Here is a 23996-nt window from a genome sequence, read left to right as displayed (position 1 = left end):
TTGCTGAAGGACCTGCCGAAGGAGCTGCGCTCAAGTGTGATGACGTCACAATGCGCTCCCAGCATGATCGCAATTTGAACCAACATTCAGCATCAGGAAAGACGCGGTTGCCTACGTGCATGCAAGTGGATGTGTTCATTAGACGGGTGCATTTATTTTACTGGAGTCTGTCTCGCCGTGAAAACAGCCAAAAGTAGGATATGTTCTAAAAAAACGGTTTATATAAATAGCCCCATTTACTTCATTTTGTTCTAAAAATGGCCGTTAAACTGATTTTTTTCACTGCAGTGTGAATATAGCCTAACTCCAACTCACTTTTAGGCTCCGTTCACACGTCCGCAACGTGTTTTGCGGATCCACGGAACCGCAAAACACGGACAGCGGCAATGTGCGTTCCGCATTTTGCGGACCGCACATTGCCGGCACTAATAGAACATGCCTGTCCTTGTCCGCAATTGCGGACAAGAATAGGACATGTTCTATTTTTTTGCGGAACGGAAGTGCGGACGTGTGAATGGAGCCTTATAGGAAACAGAGCTGGACAGCCCTCATGGCTGTTTCAGTACCTCTGACCACCTCTAGCTGCCGCATCCAGGAGGGACTGGGGTCAGGAGGTGGGGGTGTTGTGGAATGGGACCTGCATAACGCTACTTCTCCTGACATGTCCTAGATACTCCTTGCAATAACTATTCCGAAGCGTTTGTTGTTATGGCTCTATGTTGTGCCGTTACTTTATTATTCCCTCTAGTTATGAATGAATTGCTATTTGTAATAAAGGTCCAGATGCGTGTTACCAGTTGGTGTCAGGTGGTGCAAGGGCCCCCCCCCCCTCCCCCAAGTGGTAACACCCATCTGAGCCTTCATTGCAGACTGCTGACGGCTCATTTATAACTACTAGCAGGAATAAAATACAGGAATGGCACATCATGGAGTGATAAGAATAGATGTTCCAGAATCGTTATTACATAGGGAATGCCAGTAGCCACTAAAATAGACGAGTCCGGAGAGACGACAGCTGCAATGCAATACCAAACAGAGCCCATGAGTGATTCTCTTTCTAACCCCATACTTTGCTTATAAACCCTACTTATATTACACTGGATGTATCAAAAAATGAAAGGGGTTGTCGGGGATTTTGATATTGGTGGCCTGTCCTCAGAATAGGTCATCAGTGGGAGTCTGTCTCTTAGCACCCCTGCCGATCAGCTGTTTGAAGAAGCCACTATGCTTGGGACAGCGCTGCAGCCGCCTCCTTACCAAGCACCGTACACTGTGTAGCGGCTGTGACTGATATTACAGCTCTGGGCCATTCATGTGCCTAGGCCATGTGACCGATAAACGTGACGTCTTGGCCTAGGAAAAGGCTGGAAAGCTCTTCAAACAGCTGAGCAGCGGGGGTGACGAAAGTCTGACCCCACCAATTAGATACTGATGACCTGTCCGAATCAAAATCCTGGACAACCCCTTTATTATGCCACAGTTTTGACCGGGTTGCTGAAAATCCATACAGATGCAGCAGAATTAAAGGGGTTGTCCAGGCTTTTACTATTGATGACCTATCCTGGTCGGTAGTCCAACACCCGGCACCCCCACCGATCTGCTTTATGAGGAAACGTGCCGTCTCCCTTCTCTCTTCCTGTCCGCTGCTGTGGTCTATGGTCTTTGCCATAGACAGTAGCGGTGAAGAGGAAGAGAGAAGGGAGACGGCACGTTTCCTCATAAATCAGATCGGTGGGGGTGCCGGGTGTTGGACTACCGACGAGGATAGGTCATCAATAGTAAAAGCCTGGACAACCCCTTTAACAGTCACGGTCATAACGCCATAACTAGATGTGATAACTCAGTGAGTGTGTTAACTCTGCTACATCTGTACAACCATTGCTGCCAGCTCAGAAATACACAGAAGTTCTTCTTGTACAGTAAAGACCACACCCATTCTAAGGGCCCAGAATAAAATAATTTGACACCCCGGTATGTGGTGTGACCAAAGTAGCCCTATTTTACTGACTATTTTTTCCTAGGTTCCAGGGTACATATACTAACAGTAAAACATCTCAGCTTCTACAGCCCATCATAAGGTATAGTGTGATGGAAATGCTGGCCTACCTGCCGGAAGGAATGTCCCATACAGATACAGTATGATCAAAGGAGCCCGTGATCAGCCGGTCGCCAGTTGTGTTAAATGACAATGAAATGATTTCTGCCGAGTGTCCCTGGAGGTAAAATGAACAGAACCAAATATTAAAAAACTGTGAGAAAAGGAGATATATGAATCTTAAGCAATGCAGGCGGCTCCGTCACTACGGATTCATATAGTACATATATCAGACACAGGTTTTTTTTTTATTGATCTCTGGTTACTCTCCAGACATATGATTTCAGCGTATCCTGGAAACTAAATTACCGTAAGTAGAATTGGAATTTGCTCCCTGTAATGGCAATGCTAGTGAGTAATAATAACCTGGAGGTTGTCCTTGCCCTAAATGGATTCCAAAAATATTAATCGCGTCTCTAGATCACATTATACACACAGTATAGACAAAACCTGTATTCGAATAAAATGACATTAGGACTGAATTAATTTACTGGAATTTCGCTATCTATCCAAAACCTTATTCTGTGTGTGGAGACATTAGAATAGAGCTACATATGGAGAAAACCGGTGGAGAAGACATCTATGGTTGTAACATAACTTTCGAATACTGAAATCAATGTTTAGAAAGATGCTTTATTGTCCGGACACCTAGTTCTTGTCTCTGTTTGCACCAGTAGCATTACTGGGACTGTGTTATATGGCCCCCATTATGCTATGCAGCACAGATACAGTACCCCAGAGAGGGGGGTATCTGCAAATAGTTTGTTATATACTGTTATGTAATGGTATGCTACCTATTGTTATGTTATGTATTATACCCAGCATAGCTGTGTAAGGGTGGCACAACCAGGGTTAATAATCCTGGCTCAGCCCTTTGCAGGAAGTTGAGCTCAGTCAGTGAGTCTCAAGAGAGAGTTCAGACAGGAAGCCATGCCTTATGCTCCTTCTTTTAGGCCTAGAAGTTCCAGAGGCTAACAGATCTCTGTGTGAATTACTGCATGATGCGAAAGAGGAGAGAATTGGAGAACTTTGAATTTGCATGGCTGAGCATTGGCGTTAGCAGGATAACCTGCTACTACAGTCATTCAGACTTTGCTGCTGTAGAGGACACTGTTAAGACATCCTTCACATTTGGACACGTCTTGGCCAGATGCGCCTTCATAACCCTGAATCCTGCAGTGGACATTACAGCCATTATTACCAAGGTACTGTTGCCAGCCATAGACTCTACTGAGAAAGACTTTAGCAAGTCTACAAAGAAGGCCATAACGCCCATCCTTGCCTAAATCCATATATTGCTAATTGGGAAAGAATTGCACTGTGTGCAATTGGAACTATGTCTGCTATGGTTGGATGTACTAAAACCTCCATTTTGCGCTTTGACTCTTACACCATACACTGGCCATTATACTCCACACGCCCTGCCTTGCACCAATACAGACACTTAACATCATGGCACCCCAACTACCATCAAGCAGGAGCCCAGAACCAGGGTGAGCCCTGAGGGAAGAATGGGCGCACCCTCCTTTCACTGCACGGTCCTAGGGAGCAACGGTGTGAGCTAAGCCGCTGTGGTTAACTGTGACAGCTAGAGCCACTACCACTTCCATCCTCCCCTCTGGCTCCTCAGGGCCTCTCTGCACAGCCCCAAAACTGTAGAACATTGGGGGCAATGACAATGTCACAGCTCTTAGAAGGCAGGGAACTTAAATTCCCCAAGCTTTCATGCCAGTCTGAGGCCTTCAGCTTGCAGTCAGTGTTCCCTGTAAGCTGCGCGGGCGCGCGGCCGCGCAGCTTCCTTTATGCCTCTGCTCAGCACCTCTGCTGGCCCGCTCACTGCTGCTGCCCGGACTTTATGTAAGGGGCTCGGGGCCTCTCTGTGCAATTTATTTTTATGATGCCTACAGTGCGATTGGCCGGCTGCGCTACCGGCCCAGTGCGCACATTAAGTAACCCATACCCTCTTCGGTGCTGCGCCTGCGCCACCAGCTGTGACAGTGCGAGACTCGGCACTGAGGTCACAGGTCTCGCAGGATCACGCGGGATGACCGAATGGCGGGATGACTGAATGGCGCGGCGCTGGAGAGGGTATGACGGGATTGTCCTGACAGATGAGTGGAGCAGAGAAGGTATTTTTATTTATTTATGTATGCACACACACCGGCTTCATAGGGAGGGGGGGGGCACGCCGCACTTGAATTCAGAAAAGGGAGCCCACTGGCAGCAAATCCTTCATTATCATGGAATATATACAGAGATGGAGAGAGGGGCAAAATAATGAAATATATACAGAGAGGTGCAGTGTAGGGACACCGTGTAGGGGTTATACTGTTTATTGTACAGCATGGCACAGGGGTTATATTGTCATTTGCTGTACAGTATACTGTACATTATAATCCCTGTACCATGCCGTACAATATACAGTATAGTTCATACACCGTGCCGTACAATATACAGTATAGTTCATACACTATGCCGTACAATATACAGTATAGTTCATACACTATGCCGTACAATATACAGTATACCACCTACACTGGGGGATTATTGTGTATATTGTACGGCATGGTGTATGAATTATAATGTATATTATACGTCATGGTGTATGGATTATATTGTGCAGCACGGTGTATGAACTATACTGTTCATTATCATGATTAAGGACCAGCATGTAAATGTCCGAAATGCATAGATTTGACTGCCCTGCATATGTGGAAGTTTTAATACCGCTGTGAATAAAGTATTCCCTGCTATCAAGAGCTGGATTTTCTCTCTTTTCTTCATGAACTATACTGTATATTGTACGGCATGGTGTATGGATTATAACGTACATTGTACAGCATGGTGTAGGGATTATAATGTACATTGTACAGCATGGTGTAGGGATTATAATGTACATCATATTGCATGGTTTTGGGGTTATATTGTATATTGTACAGCATGGTGCATGAACTATACTGTATATTGTACGGCACTGTGTATGAACTATACTATATATTGTACGGCATGGTGCAGCGGTTACACTGTATTGTACGGCATGGTGCAGAGGTTACACTGTATGCTCTTTGATGTGACACTTATCTTAGGTTTTCCTAGCGCCCACCTTTGATGGCGCTGTGCCCAGCTCTGAGCCGACCCCGCTCAGCAGCTGCCAAGGCTTAGAGGGAACACTGCTTGCAGTCCCGAATTTGATTTAATATTCCCCTCAAAAGCATTTTCAGAGGACATTTTACAGATCTATCTTTGTGACCCCCACCTATTGGGAAAAAAGGGGTCCTCTGACCACTGCTGGCTAATGGAAAAAGAAGAATCAAAAGAAGTCTATGGAATTCACAGAAAAAAGATGCCCATGAAATGTTTGGACCCCTCACTGAAGCTGTTGCAGCTGGCAACCAATTTGCATCAGTATCAGAGGCCCCTATTGTCCGATAGGTTAGGTTAGCAGAGGTGAGACCCCCACCTATCAGTTATTTGTGGCATACCCTGTGTACAAAATAGTTATAGATGCTTCACATGGGAAAAGCCCTATATCTATTATTTCTACAATTTCCTTATATTTTATGGAGAGGAGATCTAAACCAGATAACTACTGTATATAGAACACATAGGGGGATATTTAAGACCAGCATTTTGTATACCGGTCTTAATCTGTGCCCAAGCTTCTTGTTTGTGGCGCATCTTATCAGGTCCGTGCGCCAGAACTGATATCTATGCCAGCAAGGGAGCTGGCGTAGGCTTCAGTTATAATTTATGAAATTTCCTGATGTAAATCACAGTAAGGGCTCATGCACATGACTATATTTTTTCTGCAAAACACGGATCTGCAAAAAAAAGGATGATGCATCCGTATTGCATCCTTTTTTTTTTTTTTTGCGGATCCATTGTAACAATGCCTGTCTTTGTCAGCAAAATGGACAACAATAGGACACGTTCAATTTTATTTTTTTGCGGAATGGATATACCGACATATGGAAACAGACCCAAGGGCTCATGCACACGAACATATTTTTTTCCCTTTTTCCGTTCCATTTTTTTTACGTATGCGGAACCATTCATTTCAATGGGTCCGCAAAAAAACTGAAATTACTGTGTGCATTCTGTTTCCGTATGTCCGTTCCGCAAAGAAGTAGAACATGGCTTATTCTTGTCTGTTTTGCGGACAAGGACAGGCATTGTTACAATGGATGCGGCAAAAAAACTCAACAGATGAAACACAGAGGTCACTCGGATGTCATCCATTTATTTTTGCAGATCTGTGTTTTGCGGACCGCAACATACATACGCTCGTGTGCATGTGCCCTAAATCTGTCAAGCCGACTAGACCCAGCTCTGCATACTCCCTGCAGAAAAGTGCCGAACAGGGCACAAACGCCCCAGAAAAATTGTGTCTTTTTGATGCCAGGGTTGATAAATGTGGGCCATAGTGTCCAGAAGGAACACTTTGTGACTGCTCGGCTTCACCGTGTGTACTTTAATCTATAGCCCCTGCCTAGTGATTACACCAGTTTGCTATAAAAATGATGTCACACATCTGGGGACATTACGATCTGTAGTCCATAAAGTACCTAACGAAAAATAGATTTTAAGGTTAACTGCTCTTCTGGACACAGTACTCAACACAAATCAAGGCGAAGTAAAAGAACTGCATTTCACATCTCTGCAGTCGGCAAGTGGGTGTTCAGCTGGAAACCTTCACCTAAATTACACTGGCGGAGAGGACAGAAGTACAGAAGTCGTTTTATGCTGCCGTAATGAAGGTTGTAAAGAACGAAAACAGCTCTGTGTTTGGGAATAATAAAAACGACTTGTACACAATGTCCGTGTGTTCCAGACTGAACCACAATGCGCCAGGAAATATGGCTGTGAATTCATCTCTGAACTTACACTTAAGGTGAGTGCTTCTTCTCCACTCTTTATGTCCCACAGTTTCGCAGTAGTGTCCATGCTTCCAGTTGCTACCAGAGTACTTTGGGGGTTAAATGCAAGACAAACCTGCCAATAAAAGAATATTTCATTATATATAATATAAATCAATGCTTAAACCAAGGCCGGATAAATCCCACTCATTATGTCTTCTAGGGACTAGAAAATCACAGTTGGTAACCAGGACTTACTGCAAACCCTGCCAGCAATTTATAATAAGAATAATAGTTATTTATATAGCGCCACCATATTCCGCAGAGGGTTCGTGTACAAAACAAAAGACATCACAACTTAAGTGGCTAATATACAACTGAAACACTAGGAGTCAGGGCCCTGCTCGCAAGAGCTTACAATCTATGAGGAATTGGAGGTGTCACATAAGGTAGTTGATTGTGATATCTAGTAGTCAAGCCATTATTGTACTGAAAGCAGTGGTGCCGGCCCATCTGCTTCAGGCATGGGACTGTTAGAAGATCGAGCTCAGACCTGAGGAGTTGGGGAGGGTCTACTCGGGGAAGAGTCAGTTTGGAAAGCTTGATAAGCCTGCTGAAAAGATGTGTTTTTAAGGCACGTTTGCAGGCGGAGAAGTTGTCAATTGACCCGATATTCCGGGGCAGAGTATTCCAGAGAGAAGGTGCAGCTCAAGAAAAGTCTTGAAGACGGGAGTGAGAGGTACAAATTATAGAGGATAATAATCTTATCTAACAGAACGGAGAGCAGGAGAAGGGTGGTAGATGGAGAGGAGGGAGGAGATGTATGGAGGTGCAGCTCTGTGGAGAGCTTTGTGGGTGAGAAGTTTGAACTGTGTTCTGTGGTGGTTGGGCAACCAGTGAATTGACTGGCACAGGCTAGTGGCATCAGTGTAGGGGGTGGATAGATGAGCCTGGCTGCAGCATTTAGGATAGACTGAAGGGGGAGAGTTTATCGAGAGGGAGACCGATTAGTAATGAATTGCAGTAGTCAAGACGAGAATTAGTCAAGGCAACAACGAGAGTTTTTGCCGTTTCCACCGTAAGAAAACGGCGGATTCTGGCGATATTCTTGAGGTGCAGATGACAAGAGCGTGTAAGTGATTGAATATGGGTCAAATGTGGCCCCAAGACAGCGGGCATGTTACACAGGAGTTATGATAGTGCTGCAGACCGGAATTAAAATATATAGTTTAGGCGAGTTAGTAGATGGGGGAAAGACAAGAAGCTCAGTTTTAGATACAGAGAGGACATAATGTCAGACAGCAATTCCAAAAGTATTCAGATCCAGGTGCTTGCTTGAAAACTGTAGAATATTTTTCGTGGAATAACCCCTTTTAAAGGCACAGTCAGCTTGGTTTACATAGACGTCTGAGCCAATGGGAACGTGAGGAAATAGATAAAAGCCGACAGATTCTCGTCTCTAGTATTATTCTGACAATTCACATTTTTGAAATACAGTTGTGATCCTTACTGACCTAGGAGACGTAATACATACTAGGATTCTAGGATTAAATGTAAAAAAAAATGTGAAAAACTGAGTTTTAATAAAGTGGCCAAGGTGGATGTAAGTTTACAACGTCAACTGTACATGGACAGAAATGGTTCTCTGGCCGTGGCTTCCCCCTGCAAAATTAGCTGTATGCTACAGGTGTCAGGAGTAATCTTAAGAGTCAACCCCTCATCACTGAGATAGCCCTATAATAAAACTGAAGAGATGTTCCACATATCTGTGTATTTGGGGAATTACAATTAATAATGTGAAGTCCACATCAAAATAAGGGAAAAATGATGATAAGACTGATTATTAACAGACTTCTGGCTCAGGGGACCCTGACAGACAGCTCAGTAATAAAGAAACGCCTGGCTCACGACTCATTCTGATATAATGACAGAGCTTTACCATGACTCAGAGGCTTTCTTAAAAAAGCCTCAGGTAAACGTCTTTGAAAAAGGGGGGATTATATTGACTGTGTGATAACATATAGAGAGGAGCAGCGCGGCGCTTGTCTCTCCCAGGAGAAGAGGAGAGCTGCTGTATTTTGGAGCACTTTGAAGTTGGCACTGTTGCAGTGTTGGGCAGGCTGGGACTGCATTGGGGCAGTGTGGCTCTTAAACACTAAGGGGGTAATTTACTATGCTGAGATTAGGCGTATTTCAAGTGCAGATAGAGGCGACTTTGCCCAGCTCACACCAGGTCTAAATAAGTGGAGGTGGCATGGGCGGGGAAAGGTATGGGTCGGTAGGCCCGTCTCATTTACCATTTTCTATGCCTTTTTTAGGCGTAGACAAAGGTCTAAAAGTAAGACCGCTCAGAAGCTGTCTTACATTTAGAACTGGCGCTGGATGTGCCGAAGTTATGGAGAGGCCGGCACCTCTTCATAACTCTAGCGGATCCCCCGCCAGCTTAGGGGTTTATTTAGACCAGCGTCTAAAACGCCAGTCTTAATAAATGTGCCCCTAAGAGCGTTGAAAGAATGCATAAAACATATCTTTAAATAAATCTACCAATAAAAATAATCCAGGTATCACAGATACTACCCCTATGATAACCAGAAGGAAGCCACAAACACCAAAAATACACCAGTTCTTTCAAGGGTACTCAGCGGCACCTACCATGCCTTGACTTCTGGTACAGTGTCCCATCATCCTGAACCAGCCCTAAAAAGGGTCTAAGCATGTGGGCTGAAAAGGTCCAATCTAACCCTACTTAGTCTTACCGGGGGATTGCTCTGGCCCTAATACACCTGGACACAAAGCACCCGCCCTGAGAAGGGTGAGCCCATCCAGAAACCTGACCCTTAGGCTACAAGCCCTAAGATAAGCCTGACCCATCAACTGAGTGTGGGTCTTACAAGCATCTGCACTGACATGGGGACATTGTGGAAGGCACTGTCATGTGGCTGACACAGTAATACACATCTCTACTACCTCAGAACCTCTACTTCAAGTGTCTTCAAGTGTCCCATGACAAATATTCTACAAATTTCAAGCCAGCACCTGGATCTGAATATTTTTGTAATTGAATGTAATTAAAAATGTAGTATAGCCACCGATATCTAAGTCAAAGTAGGAATGATAAGGAATAATTTGTCCACTGCCATAAAAGGTTAAGAAAATGAGTGACCACAATGCAAAAAAATACTAATCCCTGGGGCCTTGTGGTTCTTTATGTCATACAACTCCTTGGTGGCTTTTATTACTTTGTGTCGTATATAATGTTAAGAGACAACTTACAGGAAACAGCCAGGCTACAATGTATAAGGTAGCAAGAGGAGACCTACTTACTATTTCTGCGGTGTGTCCTTTGAAGGTGTGGTAACATTTCCCGGTCTCGGCACTCCATAACTTGCAGGTCTTATCAAAAGATCCAGTGGCTATCTTATCACTGTTGAAATAGAGATTTTATTCTTACATTTTTTTAAATAACGGTTTAGGGTAAAGAAGAACATCCAATAGCCATGTTTGTTCTTTGGAAGACCAGAAAATGCCTGATGTGCCAATACTATGTAGGTGTGTAGACTACACTGAACAATGGTCAAATGCCACAATAGTAATCGTCATATACAGTAATTTGCCCCTTGGAAACTATTTGGCCTACAATTTAAAGAACTACTTTAAAGGGGTTGTCCAGGAAGATATAATTTCTAACAGGTGCCAGCAGCCTGCCTCCCCCACTTACATGCTCCCCACCGCTCAATCCTTCACACTGACTCACTGTGTCTCCATCTTCTGGTCCAGGGTTTGTTCTCTTCCTCTCCGGCATGGGCATCGCCAGCAGATCCTCTTTAGCCAAAAGCTGGCTTCAGCAGTGATGTGTCCACAAGAGACATGTCACCTCTGAAGCCAGTGGTTGTGGCTGAAGAGCATCAGGTGACCATGCCTCTGCCAGAAAGAGAGAAAACAAACCCCAGACTGGAAGATTGAGACGTGGGGGCCAGCACAAAGGACCGGACTGGTGGTGAGAAGGTCATTATGATCCTTTCAGTAGGGGAGGCACTTTTTACAAATTATGTGTTCCCAGAAAACCCTTTTAACCCATCTAAGGTAAAGAGAAATACTCCAATTTGCAAAAACTCACGAATAAGAAAAAAAAAAATCTACTAACATGTTGTGCCCATAGCTGCTATAGATATCTACGCTATATGTCTCCATAGTTACAGACTACAAAGAAATCTGTGTAGTCTGATCCAAAAGTCACACTCCCTTCCATCTGCCCCTATTTATTGCTACACTATAGCATATAGAAAGACACAGGAGAGAAATAGCCAGTCTGTAACCATGGAGACAAATAAGTCTGTACAGGAGCTGTAGACGCATGTACAGCAGATGTCCTAGTAAATATATACAGTATATATATATATATATATATATATATATATATAGTGAGACAGTGACTGTTAGGAGAGAGGAATGGCAGGATTACCCATCTCTTTCCCATCAGTGGTCAGGCCTGAGGCAGTAGCAGGTGCCACAATCAATGGAGCATAAAGCCGTCCTCAAAGTGAGAGGCATGTCTTGTGTTCTACAGAAGCCTGGAGTGGTTCTGTGTGTGGTCTGTGCTGGGAGCACGGAGAGACCACGAGGCTGGGATTAGCATGAGGTTTGGGGGGTCCCGCGACGCCTAGGGATAAGGGTCGCATGGTCAGCGTCGGGCGGACAACTAGACCACAATCCCCCAAAAGACACCAGTGTGGTAACAGCCAGGAGGCTGATGGACATTAGGCTGGGAAAGCTGCATAGGTTCACGTGTGTGTGAACGGTGACTTAGGCGAGTCAGGGATATACTTTGTTCAGGCAGAGCCCAGCCGGGCAGGCTTTCATTTTGTTTTGTATCGTTTGTTTGTGCTTGTGTCGCAATAAAGCACGAGTTGGGACATTAAAAAACCTGTTGTCTGCGAAGGTATTTGTGAGGATGGTCCCCGGAAAGAAAGCTACCTCTCACAATACATATACATTATTCCAGCTTCCTCCCATGCAGTGCTATCTTCTCTTACCCATAGGGGTTATTAAATTGGATGGCATAGACCACATTTCGATGGCCTTCCAAGGTATGCAGTTCCTCTCCTGAGGCTGTGTCCCAAACTTTACATGTGCGATCATAACTGCCGGTAATAAAACTAAAAAGAAAAAAAAAAATGGTAATTAGATTCTGATTTTTGTTTTAATGAAGCAGCATTATACTCATACATGTGCCACCTTTCTCATGAACGAGATGCCCGATGTTGTGTGACTTACCAATACACAGGAGAACATGGACTTGCATGCAAAGCATTTCTCTGGAATGTGGCCATCTCCCCTGGGACATTGAGTCTCCTGCAATTTGTAGTAAAACTGCTGCCTTATTATGGCTTGCAGACAACTTACAATTGCAAGCGACCTTCTATTGTACATAATCCAACATCGTCAGATTTTCTTAAAAGTTTAAAACTTTGGTTGCCTGCAAGTCACTGTAATGCAGCAAATTTACTGCAAATCACAGGAGACCCCCATGCTGCCCTAGCCCCCCAAAAATCTCACTGTCACGAATCAGCGGGTGTGAACCCACTGTGTCACGTGTCCCATCTCCTCTAAGGGCATTGTCTAAATGAACCCCTCAATCTTCACAGTATCCCTGATGGAGGGGATAGACTTTCCCAAGGGGAACACCAGGTCGATACCTCTTGAGGAAGATTAACACACAAGGACAAGGTATCAGAGGTACAGGCGTTGTCAGCAGGCTGAGTCGTAACCAGGAGCAACAGTGCAGGACTGAAGGATGAGGCAGAGGCGAAGTCAAACAGGCAACAGGTCTTTGCAGATGGCACAGGTACAGGTCAGTCAAGGCAAGCAGGCAGGGATCAAACAGGTAGCAGGGTCCAGGAATACAAGTACGAGTCAGGAACACAGGCAGATATCAGGAACATTAACAGGGCACAAGGACCTTGACACTGAGGCATCTGGAAATGGGGCTGAGCCACTTATATATGTGCAGGAGGGCTAGGATTTGTCCGCTAAGTCACATGATCCAATCCATAAAGCACAGGAAGTGACGCATGCTGGCCCTTAAATAAATGCTGCAGGAAACAAGCAGAAAGCATGCAGTGGCCAGGGCTGAAAGGAAACACAGGCAGCAGATCACCGCTGAACACGGCGCCAGGGACCGCATATGAAAGTGTGACATAAAACTAATTTTGTAGAAGGGTGACCGTGACATGGAACTTTAAAGGGGTTCTCCAGGAATAAAAAAAAAATGAAAATACTTAAATATTATTTGATAATAAATATATTCTCAAATACCTTTCATTACTTAGAATGGCTTGTTTTGTCTAGGGAGCAATCATGAGGAGAAAGAAAATGGCCGCCGTCCTAATCACACAAGAGCACAAGTTACTTCACCACAGTGAGCCATAGAGCTGCCTCATCCTCATCTCTGCTAGTCAGGAATAATGATCCTGAATACAGGTGAATCTTTGTGGGAATTGAAATGATGAGAAGACATGAGAGGAGGGTGAGGTGTGGCTAAAGAGCAGCAGCACTTGTTTACAGTCTCCATTACCACAGCAACACATTACCAAAGCCTGTCCTGTCCATCCTCTCTGTACTTCATGTCTCCTCATGAACTAAATTCCCCAGAGAATCAGCTAAAGTTCTTATCATCTGTATTCAGGATCATAATCCCTGACAAGCAGAGCAGAGAGGAGGATGAGGCAGCTCTTTAGCTCAGTGTTGTGAAGTAACTTGTCCTCCTGTGTGTTCAGGACAGACGTTGTGTGAACTAATGGGACAGTGGCCATTTTGTTTCCCCTGATGATTGCTCCCCAGACAAAACGAGCCACTATAAATAATGAAAGGTATTTGAGAATATATTTATAATAAAGTAATATTTAAGTATTTTCATTTTCTTAATTCCCGGAGAACCCCTTTAATGCAGATGTTGTGTAGCCCAAGGCTTCAGGCTTTTGTATCTTCTACACCAGTGTGTGGCCGCTACATGAAATATGAGTTAGACAGACTATAGTTCATATAACTACTAAACAAATACTGTTAATGTCACGTCGGGTCTCTACACTAAAAAGGAGAGACGATCTGGAATTTATTTAGTGCATAGTCGATACACAAGACGCCTTTGCCTGGAGAAGTCCTTTCATGTCACCCCATAGAGGTAAATCACCCTCCCTACTGAATCTCAGAGGAATTCTGAGCACTAGACCAACAATTTATGTAGCTGTAGCAATATATTATGTATAGAGCAGTCATGGAGCCAACAGCTTACACAATAACTTGTTCTATCTGTGGCTGAAGAATTGCCATGATGGCTTGTATCTTATATAGGATCCACGTACAGTAAAAATCTACATATAATGATGAGTAATATACTTTATTTACTAATTTTGGAGAGATGTCCAGTCTTCGACTAGGTTCACATCCACAAGATGTAACAAGCTAAAAATTTGATTTTTGTCAGTGGATCCCACCTATGGCAAAGTGATCTGCTAACAATCTATGAGCCAATACCTGGATAACCTAAAATCCAACAGCTATGACCATGATGCTACTCTCCTCTGCCCTGTGCTAGGGTGTATATTAGCCTTCAAGTGTAAAAGACCCAAACCAACCATATCACTGGTGGTCCGCTCCGGCTTGTGTTTACTTTCCTGTAGCAGAGATAGGTCATAAATTAACATGTCTGCTGCAGCCAATTGTCTGGCCTCTGCGGTCTTGTGCTGTACATGCTAATATCAGCACTGAGACCAGGGATTGATTGCAGTGATCATATAGATGTAGGGTACATCCCCGTTGAGACCAGTGATTGACAACAGTGATCATATACAAGTAGGGTACATCTAATGTGACCAGTGATTGACCACAGTGATCACACAGATGTAGGGTACATCACTGCTGAGACCAGTGATTGACGGCAGTGATGATATAGATGTAGAGTACATTACCGATGCAACCAGTGATTGACTTCCATGATCACATACAGATGTAGTAGAATTAACACACATGCTTTCTGAGACATGTTATCTAAACTTAATGCGTTAAGCAAACACCTTCAATTGCTTTTCAATGGCTTTTGTTTCAAGATAACACGAGGAGTTAAGAAATTTGAGTTAAAGGGAACCTGTCACCGGGATTTTGTGCATAGAGTTGAGGACATGGGTTGCTAGATGGCCGCTAGCGCATCCGCAATACCCAGTCCCCAACTATTTGATATATATGCAAATTAACCTGAGATGAGTCCTGTAGGTGAGATGAGTCAAGGACAGGTTAATTTGCATATGTATGAAATCGTTTTTTTTACACAATAAAAGCACACAGAGCTATGGGGACTGGATATTGCGGATGTGCTAGCGGCCATCTAGCAACCAATGTCCCCAGCTCTATACATAAAATCCCGGTGACAGGTTCAATTGAGTTGGTGTGTTAACCTGGCTACATCTGTAGATGTAGGGTACATCACCGCTGAGATAAGTGATTAACCGCAGTGATCACATAGATGTACAGTACACCACTGCTGAGACAAGGGATTGGCTGCAGTGATCACATAGATGTAGGTTACATCACAGCTGCAGGAGATTAAAGACTGTCGGGGACCACCAGAGTGGTAATGTAGGGGATGCGGGAGGGGCAGAGTTTAAAGGCCATCTCTCAGCAGATTTGTACTTATGACACCGGATGACCTGTTACATGTGCACTTGGCAGCTGAAGGCATCTGTGTTGGTCCCATGTTCATACGGTATGTGCCTGCATTGCTGGGGAAAAAAATTATGTTTTCGTATGCAATTATATGCAAATGAGCCTCTAGGTGCAAAAGGGGCGTTGCCATTACACCTAGAGGCTCTGCTCTCTCTGCAACTGCTGCGTCCTCTGCACTTTGATTGACAGGACCAAGCAGTGGAGGCAGGAGTTGCAGGGAGAGCAGAGTCTCTAGATGTAACAGCAAAGCCCCCGTTGCTCTTAGAGGCTCATTTGCACATAATAAAACACAATGCGGACACATATGAACATGGGACCAACACAGATGCCTTCAGCTGCCAGGCGCACATGTAACAGGTCAGCCGGTGTCATAGGTACAGATCTGCTGACAGCTGCCCTTTAACAGGTCAGTAATTTGTTTTTGTTTTTACTGCATTTCCTCCTTGTAGCTTCATTTCTTCAAATTCCACTGGTGGCAGAAATGAACCTAAAAGCAGGTATTGCTGCACATTGCTCTACTTTTTGGCCACCACATATGTAAAATCTATTTCTGACATTACCAGGTTTTTTGTGGTCTTGGTTGGGTGCACAAAAGTAGAATCACATAAAGAATATATCCAGGTGCATGCACAGAGGCAGCAGAGCTTATGGACGCATTCCTAGCATATTCAAATTCCTAGCAAGGACAAGCCATTTAGGTGTTTTGATAATTTATGCTGATATTTGGTGAAGATTTTGAAAACGTAATTTTGTAAATATGTTGAAAAATAGAGAAAATAGAGAAATATAAGTTCTCGCTATAAATCAGTCAATTTATAGAGGATTCAAAATGAGTAAAATGCTGCTGTGGAGAAAAGCATTTACCTGGATTTGACTGCACCCTTTTCTCTAACATGGCCATATACAACCCCAATCTAGGGCAAGAGATGGATTGTACAGGGGATGTCTTGCTAGGATTCACTAGGCAGATATCTTAAAAATCATCAGCAAGACAACCTCCAGCTCTATGGCTTTATCGGGGTGAATGCACACAGCAGATTTGCTCAGACTGCACCCTTTTATCTGAATAGAGCTTTCAGAAGTGTATTAAATATTCTGACAAAGAAAATAATACAGTATATATCGCACATAAACATCTCTGTACATGAGGTACTAAAACTGTACATGATGCACTTTTTGATCAAAGGCCCACTCACCACGTCAAGGTGACCTTTTTCATTTAGGTCTCTACTCTAAATTGGTGCAGCACCACATGACGAGCACTATCACCGCAACACAACACCCGAAGGCAGAGCAACCCAGTAGCTCAACAACACCCCTGCTGTCAGGCCAAGCCTCCCATTGCACCATGCCTGTGGGTTGGTGCAGCCTAGTGCCATGGACCAGTTCTCAAATAGTCGTGAGACAGCAGGTTGCAGACAAGTCACACATTTTAGTGTCACATGCTTTTCTTTGTGTTAATACCCAAATTAGACATTTGATAACTTGCATAGGAACATCAGAGAAGAGAAGCTTCCAGCATTGTGTTGCATCTTTAGAGCAGGAGGAGCATTTCCAGGACCCACAAGCATCATGGAAGGGTATCAGAGAGGGGTAGGGTGCAGCCCATATCATGCTGCACTGAACAGACCACATCATTGCTGAACAAGGCAGCCCGAGAGCTGTCACTAAGGTGTCAATGTTCTCACTGATGGGGGAAATGGAGAGGTCAGGCATGTTGAGGGACGGGAAATAAAATGAGCCAAACTGGGGACTAGGAATGAGAAGGGCAGCCATGCTGGGGACCAGGAATCAGAGGGGCCGTCATACTGGAGGAAAAGGAATGAGAGAAGGAGCCATGCTGGGGATCGGGAATCAAAGGGGCCGTCATACTGGAGGAAAAGGAATGAGAGAAGGAGCCATGCTGGGGATCGGGAAGGAGGCATGCTGGGGATCGGGAAGGAGACATGCTGGGGATCAAGAGAGGAACCCTGCTGTGTTAAAAAAATTAGATGAGAGCCATGCTGGAGACCAGAAAACAGAGCAAGTCCTGCTGGGGGCCGAGAATGAGAGAAGGAGCCATGCTGGAGACAATGAGAAGAGGAGTTATGCTGGGGGCCAGGAATAAAAGAGGAGTTATGCTGGGGAGAATGAATGAGAGGACAAGGCATTCTGAGGACCCAGAGGGGAACCATGCTAGGGACAAAAAAATTAAAGGGAGCTGTGCTGGGGACCTGGAATGAGAGGAGGAGTTGCTGAAGACCAAGAGGGAACCATGTTGGGAACAAGAATTAGCGGATTGCTATGCTGGGGACTAGGAATAAAAAAGAAGCAATGCTGGGGACTCAAGAAAAAGAGAGGTGCCATGTTGTGGATCAATTACTAGAGGGGTCCCATGTTGCGGACCAAGAATGATGGGGCCATTTTGAATTGGGAAAGTGAGGGGTCACTATGGGGAGTGAGAAAGAAAGGAGGTCATCTATGGTTATGGGGAGACTTGTGTACAGTGTCGTGGCTGTTTCGGGTTGTATGTGATGCCAAACATGATTTGGGGCTCTTTTATCACTTTTAGTCTTTTCTGTGTGTTGTATATTTTTGCTCATTCCATTAACCTGCATGCGGTAAGCTTTCTTCTTAGTGAGGGCCAACCCTATAAAAGAGCACTTTTCTATGCAGTGCGGGGTGTTGTCTCATAGAGGTTCCATTGTACACACATCAATCCCTTGTTTCAGCAGTGAAATCACAGCACAGCAGAGATCTCCTTACCTGGATCCAGATTTATTAAATGCCACATTTGTCAGAGGCAAGATGTGAGCTCTGAGCACCTGAAAAGATACAAGAGCGTTAGACCGGAGCTGACACAATCACAAGAAGTGTAGAGATAGCGGAGGGACTTTCCTCCTAGAGATGAGCAGTTTGATTAATGAACTCCATGTTGTTGACGGGATTTCTATCTTCTGTGTATGAAGGTAAGCGCCTGAACAGCACGTTAATGAGCAAAAGGCTAGCGAATTACGCATTCTAACAGATTTCTAGCATTCATCAAGCTGACATACACAATACTGCCCTGCCAAAAATGACTGCCCATGACCTCCTAGGGGTGCTGCCACAATACGTTTTTTGGTTCCCCCCAAAAAAACACATTCAAAAAACGCCATCCTAGTGCTGTGTGTTTTTTTTGGAGGGGGTTGTTTTTTTTGTTGCATTTTTCTGTTTTTGCTGCCTTTTTTGTTACAAATAACGGGGAACATTTATTATGCCGTCCAGAAGAGAGGCTTAGAAAACTTGTAGATATTGTCGTGCGTCATACTTGCAGCAAAATCTGTAAATTTTCTCCATTTTTCTGAAGTGGCGCAAAAGTAGGCTTTGCGAGGGTGGGGAGGGCACGGCGCAGCAGGGCCAACATATTTATCTTTATTCATGACAGTTTTCTGTAGATGACAGTCTGTCGCTCAGTCAGCAGGAGGATGCGCCAAATCTATCCTACAGGGGGGAAAGTCATCATTCCCCTTATGCCTCTTTTTGGCGTAGAAAAGTCGCAAATCCACCAGTGGATTTGCGACTTTTCTATGCATTTGTGACTTTTCTACTTCCAGTCTGCATTTTATGCCGCCCTTGCCAAGTCTAGGGGACATGACGAGGACGGGGCTAGAAACGGGTGTAAATAATGAGTGAAATCTACGGCAGCTCAGTGCTGCCATAGATTTCATTCCAGTGCACGGAGAGCCTCATGAGAAATGACATGCTTCCTTCTGCAGCACACTGGTCTTGACAAATCAGGGCCATAGTGTTTGCTTTAGCACGTCAGCCATGGCCGCGTCCACCTGTACTGTATTTCACATTGATGAGGATGGGTCATTATCATTACAGTGCACAGCCGCTTTAGGAAGCAGAGATTTTCCATTTTTTATTCCCCACCTTCCCGGAGCGATAACTTTTTAATTTTTCTGTTCATATAGCTATACAAGGGCCAATTTTTTGCGGGACAAGTTGTACTTGCTACTGGTGCAATTTTATATTGTATGGCTGCTTTCAGACGCTCCGGACTCGCAGGGCAGCTCCCGTCCTGAATTATATTGATTTCTGATGCTATGTAACCCTTAGGCCCATTTCACACGGGCGAGTATTCCACGCTGGTGCAATGCGTGAGTTGAACGCATTGCACCCGCACTGAATCCGGACCCATTTATTTCTATGGGGCTGTGCACATGAGCGGTGATTTTCATGCATCACTTATGCGTTGTGTGAAAATCGCAGCATGCTCTATATTCAGCGTTTTTCACGCAACACAGGCCCCATAGAAGTAAATGGGGCTGCGTGAAAATCGCAAGCATCCGCAAGCAAGCACGGTGCAATTTTCAAGCATTGTTGCTAGGTGACGATCGGGCTGGGGACCCGATCTTTATTATTTTCCCTTATAACATGGTTATAAGGGAAAATAATAGCATTTTGAATACAGAATGCAAAGTAAAATAGTGATGGAGGGGTTAAAAATTAACTCACCGAGTCCACTTGATCGCGTAGTTGCGGATCTCTGTATTCTTCTGTAATGTTGAGCTGCCAGCTAAGGGCCTGTGGTGACGTCACATGACATGATCCAATCACATGAACCATGTGATTGGACCATGTGATGAGCACAGCGACGTCATCAAAGGTCCTATTCCTGTGCACAGCAAAGAAGAAGACAGAAGAGATGCCGGCTGCACAATCAAGTCGATTAAGGCTACTTTCACACTTGCGTTCAGAGCGGATCCGTCTGAGACGGATCCGCTCATATAATGCAGACGGTGGTTCCGTTCAGTACGGATCCGTCTGCATTATATTGTTAAAATATTTCTAAGTGTGAAAATAGCCTTAGACGGATCCATCCAGACTTTCAATGTAAAGTCAATGGGGGACGGATCCGTTTGAAGATTGAGCCATATGGTGTCATCTTCAAACTGATCCGTCCCCATTGACTTACATTGTAAGTCTGGACGGATCCGTTTGCCTCCGCACGGCCAGGCGGACACCCGAACGCTGCAAGCAGCGTTCACGTGTCCGCCTGCGGAGCGGAGCGGAGGCCAAACGGTGCCAGACTGATGCATTCTGAGCAGATCCGCGTCCACTCAGAATGCATTAGGGCTGGACGGAAGCGTTCGGGTCCGCTTGTGAGAGCCTTCAAACGGAACCCACAAGCGGAGCCCCGAACGCTAGTGTGAAAGTAGCCTAAGGAGAGTTAAATTATTATTATTATTATTTTAACCCCTCCAGCGCTATTGTACTAAGCATTCTATATTAAGAATGCTATTATTTTCCCTCATAACCATGTTATAAGGGAAAATAATACAATCTACAGAACATCTAACCAAAACCCGAACCTCTCTGAAGAAGTTCGGGTACCAAACATGCCGATTTTTCTCATGCGCGTGCAAAACGCATTACAATGTTTTGCACTCGTGCATGTTCCCGCAACGCACCCGCACCTTTTCCCGCAGCGCCCGTGTGAAGCCAGCCTTACAGTTCTGGAACATATTGGATAACATTGACAGCATTACAGGTGAAACTTGAAAAATTAGAATATCGTGCAAAGTTCATTTATTTCAGCAGTGCCATAGGCTGACAGCATCCAGGCCACGCCGCAAACCAAGTACTGAGTAAATATGCATGATTATACTTTTCAGAGGTCCTATATTTTTTCTATTTAATATCCTTTTTTTATTGATTTCATGTAATATTCTAATTTTCTGAGATTGTGAATTTGGGATTTTCATGAGCTGTAAGCCATAATCATCCAAATTATACCAAATAAAGGCTTGGAATATCTCGCTTTGCATGCAATAAGTCTATCTCATATATTAGTTTCACCTTTTAAGTTGCATTACTGAAATAAATCCACTTTGCACAATATTCAAATTTTTTTAGTTTCACCTGTATGTAAATGTTATACAATACATTCCAGAATTGTATGGGTCACATGGCATCACAAATCAATATAATGCTATGTGACCCTGGCAGTGCTGGAAGTTCAGGACGGGAACTGCGCTGCGAATCCAGAGCGTGACACTCGCTCGTCTGAAAGCGACCTATATGATGTAGTGAGAAGTTGGAAAAATTTCCAAATGGGGTGGAATTGGAAAACTGACCTGTTAACTTCATTCTCTGATTAGTACAATTTTGTGTATAGTCTGTATAGTGTATAGTCTGATCTATGAGGAGCTGTGTGAGGGCTCAATTTTTGCTGGCTGATCTACAGTTTTTATAGATACCATTTTGGTGTGTGCAACTTTTTGATTCAATATTTTGGGGGCGCTGAAGTGACCAAAAAACAAAAACGAAAAATCGGCGGTTTAGATTTTTTTTCCGTTGCACTATTACGGTATAAATATTTTGATATATTATTGGTATGGGCGTTTTGGGATACAGAGCTTTCCCTTGGGGTGCAGATCTTTCCATTACGCCTTATCTCTGGGTAGGCTTCACTACTGGCCAAATTACAGAAGTGTGAACTTGCCAGAAGTACGTCCAGGATCCAGGTTCCGAATCTAGGGCATCAACTTCCATTACATTCTTCAAGTATACACTACGTGCAGAATTATTCGGCAAATGAGTATTTTGACCACATCATCCTCTTTATGCATGTTGTCTTACTCCAAGCTGTATAGGCTCGAAAGCCTACTACCAATTAAGCATATTAGGTGATGTGCATCTCTGTAATGAGAAGGGGTGTGGTCTAATGACATCAACACCCTATATCAGGTGTGCATAATTATTAGGCAACTTCCTTTCCTTTGGCAAAATGGGTCAAAAGAAGGACTTGACAGGCTCAGAAAAGTCAAAAATAGTGAGATATCTTGCAGAGGGATGCAGCACTCTTAAAATTGCAAAGCTTCTGAAGCGTGATCATCGAACAATCAAGCGTTTCATTCAAAATAGTCAACAGGGTCGCAAGAAGCGTGTGGAAAAACCAAGGTGCAAAATAACTGCCCATGAACTGAGAAAAGTCAAGCGTGCAGCTGCCAAGATGCCACTTGCCACCAGTTTGGCCATATTTCAGAGCTGCAGTATCACTGGAGTGCCCAAAAGCACAAGGTGTGCAATACTCAGAGACATGGCCAAGGTAAGAAAGGCTGAAAGACGACCACCACTGAACAAGACACACAAGCTGAAACGTCAAGACTGGGCCAAGAAATATCTCAAGACTGATTTTTCTAAGGTTTTATGGACTGATGAAATGAGAGTGAGTCTTGATGGGCCAGATGGCTGGATTGGTAAAGGGCAGAGAGCTCCAGTCCGACTCAGACGCCAGCAAGGTGGAGGTGGAGTACTGGTTTGGGCTGGTATCATCAAAGATGAGCTTGTGGGGCCTTTTTGGGTTGAGGATGGAGTCAAGCTCAACTCCCAGTCCTACTGCCAGTTTCTGGAAGACACCTTCTTCAAGCAGTGGTACAGGAAGAAGTCTGCATGCTTCAAGAAAAACATGATTTTCATGCAGGACAATGCTCCATCACACGCGTCCAAGTACTCCACAGCGTGGCTGGCAAGAAAGGGTATAAAAGAAGAAAATCTAATGACATGGCCTCCTTGTTCACCTGATCTGAACCCCATTGAGAACCTGTGGTCCATCATCAAATGTGAGATTTACAAGGAGGGAAAACAGTACACCTCTCTGAACAGTGTCTGGGAGGCTGTGGTTGCTGCTGCACGCAATGTTGATGGTGAACAGATCAAAACACTGACAGAATCCATGGATGGCAGGCTTTTGAGTGTCCTTGCAAAGAAAGGTGGCTATTTGTGAATGTTGAGATGTTATATTGGTTTCACTGGTAAAAATAATAATTGAAATGGGTATATATTTGTTTTTTGTTAAGTTGCCTAATAATTATGCACAGTAATAGTCACCTGCACACACAGATATCCCCCTAAAATAGCTAAAACTAAAAACAAACTAAAAACTACTTCCAAAAATATTCAGCTTTGATATTAATGAGTTTTTTGGGTTCATTGAGAACATGGTTGTTGTTCAATAATAAAATTAATCCTCAAAAATACAACTTGCCTAATAATTCTGCACTCCCTGTAAGAGCAAACTGAGAGGGGTGACATGCCTGTCCCAAACCTGGCTTTTATTAACCATGTCATTCAGGCTGCCAGTAAATGCGTTATTAAAGGACATGTATTGATTGTGGATCTATGTACTGCCTGGTGACCCAAGCCATACAAGGATGTATAAAAATGACTCACGGTGGCTGGGAACTACGTAACGCTACCAAAATAAACTTCCAAGTTACGACTTTCAGCTCCCTGTAAGATTGGTAGAGGAGCAAAGTAAATGAGCGGAAAACCGATTTCACACTTCAGTTTCTGCA

General features: G+C 44.1%; 1 protein-coding gene across 1 annotated transcript in view; it reads right to left on the bottom strand.

Moving 5' to 3' along the window:
- The window catches only part of DAW1 (dynein assembly factor with WD repeats 1), a 50307-nt gene that overhangs the window by 18725 nt on the left and 7586 nt on the right, over window positions 1-23996 (bottom strand). Inside the window, exons 4-8 of the mRNA XM_044291973.1 lie at window positions 18415-18473; window positions 11985-12107; window positions 10276-10375; window positions 6980-7087; window positions 2107-2213 (exon numbers count right to left, since the gene is read on the bottom strand). Coding sequence (XP_044147908.1) covers window positions 2107-2213; window positions 6980-7087; window positions 10276-10375; window positions 11985-12107; window positions 18415-18473 — 497 coding nt within the window. The remainder of the gene's footprint in view (window positions 1-2106; window positions 2214-6979; window positions 7088-10275; window positions 10376-11984; window positions 12108-18414; window positions 18474-23996) is intronic.

Source organism: Bufo gargarizans, chromosome 4 (assembly GCF_014858855.1).
Source record: "Bufo gargarizans isolate SCDJY-AF-19 chromosome 4, ASM1485885v1, whole genome shotgun sequence".
Taxonomy (NCBI): domain Eukaryota; kingdom Metazoa; phylum Chordata; class Amphibia; order Anura; family Bufonidae; genus Bufo; species Bufo gargarizans.
Note: the sequence above shows the minus strand (reverse complement) of the source record. Positions and strands in the feature narration are given on the sequence as shown.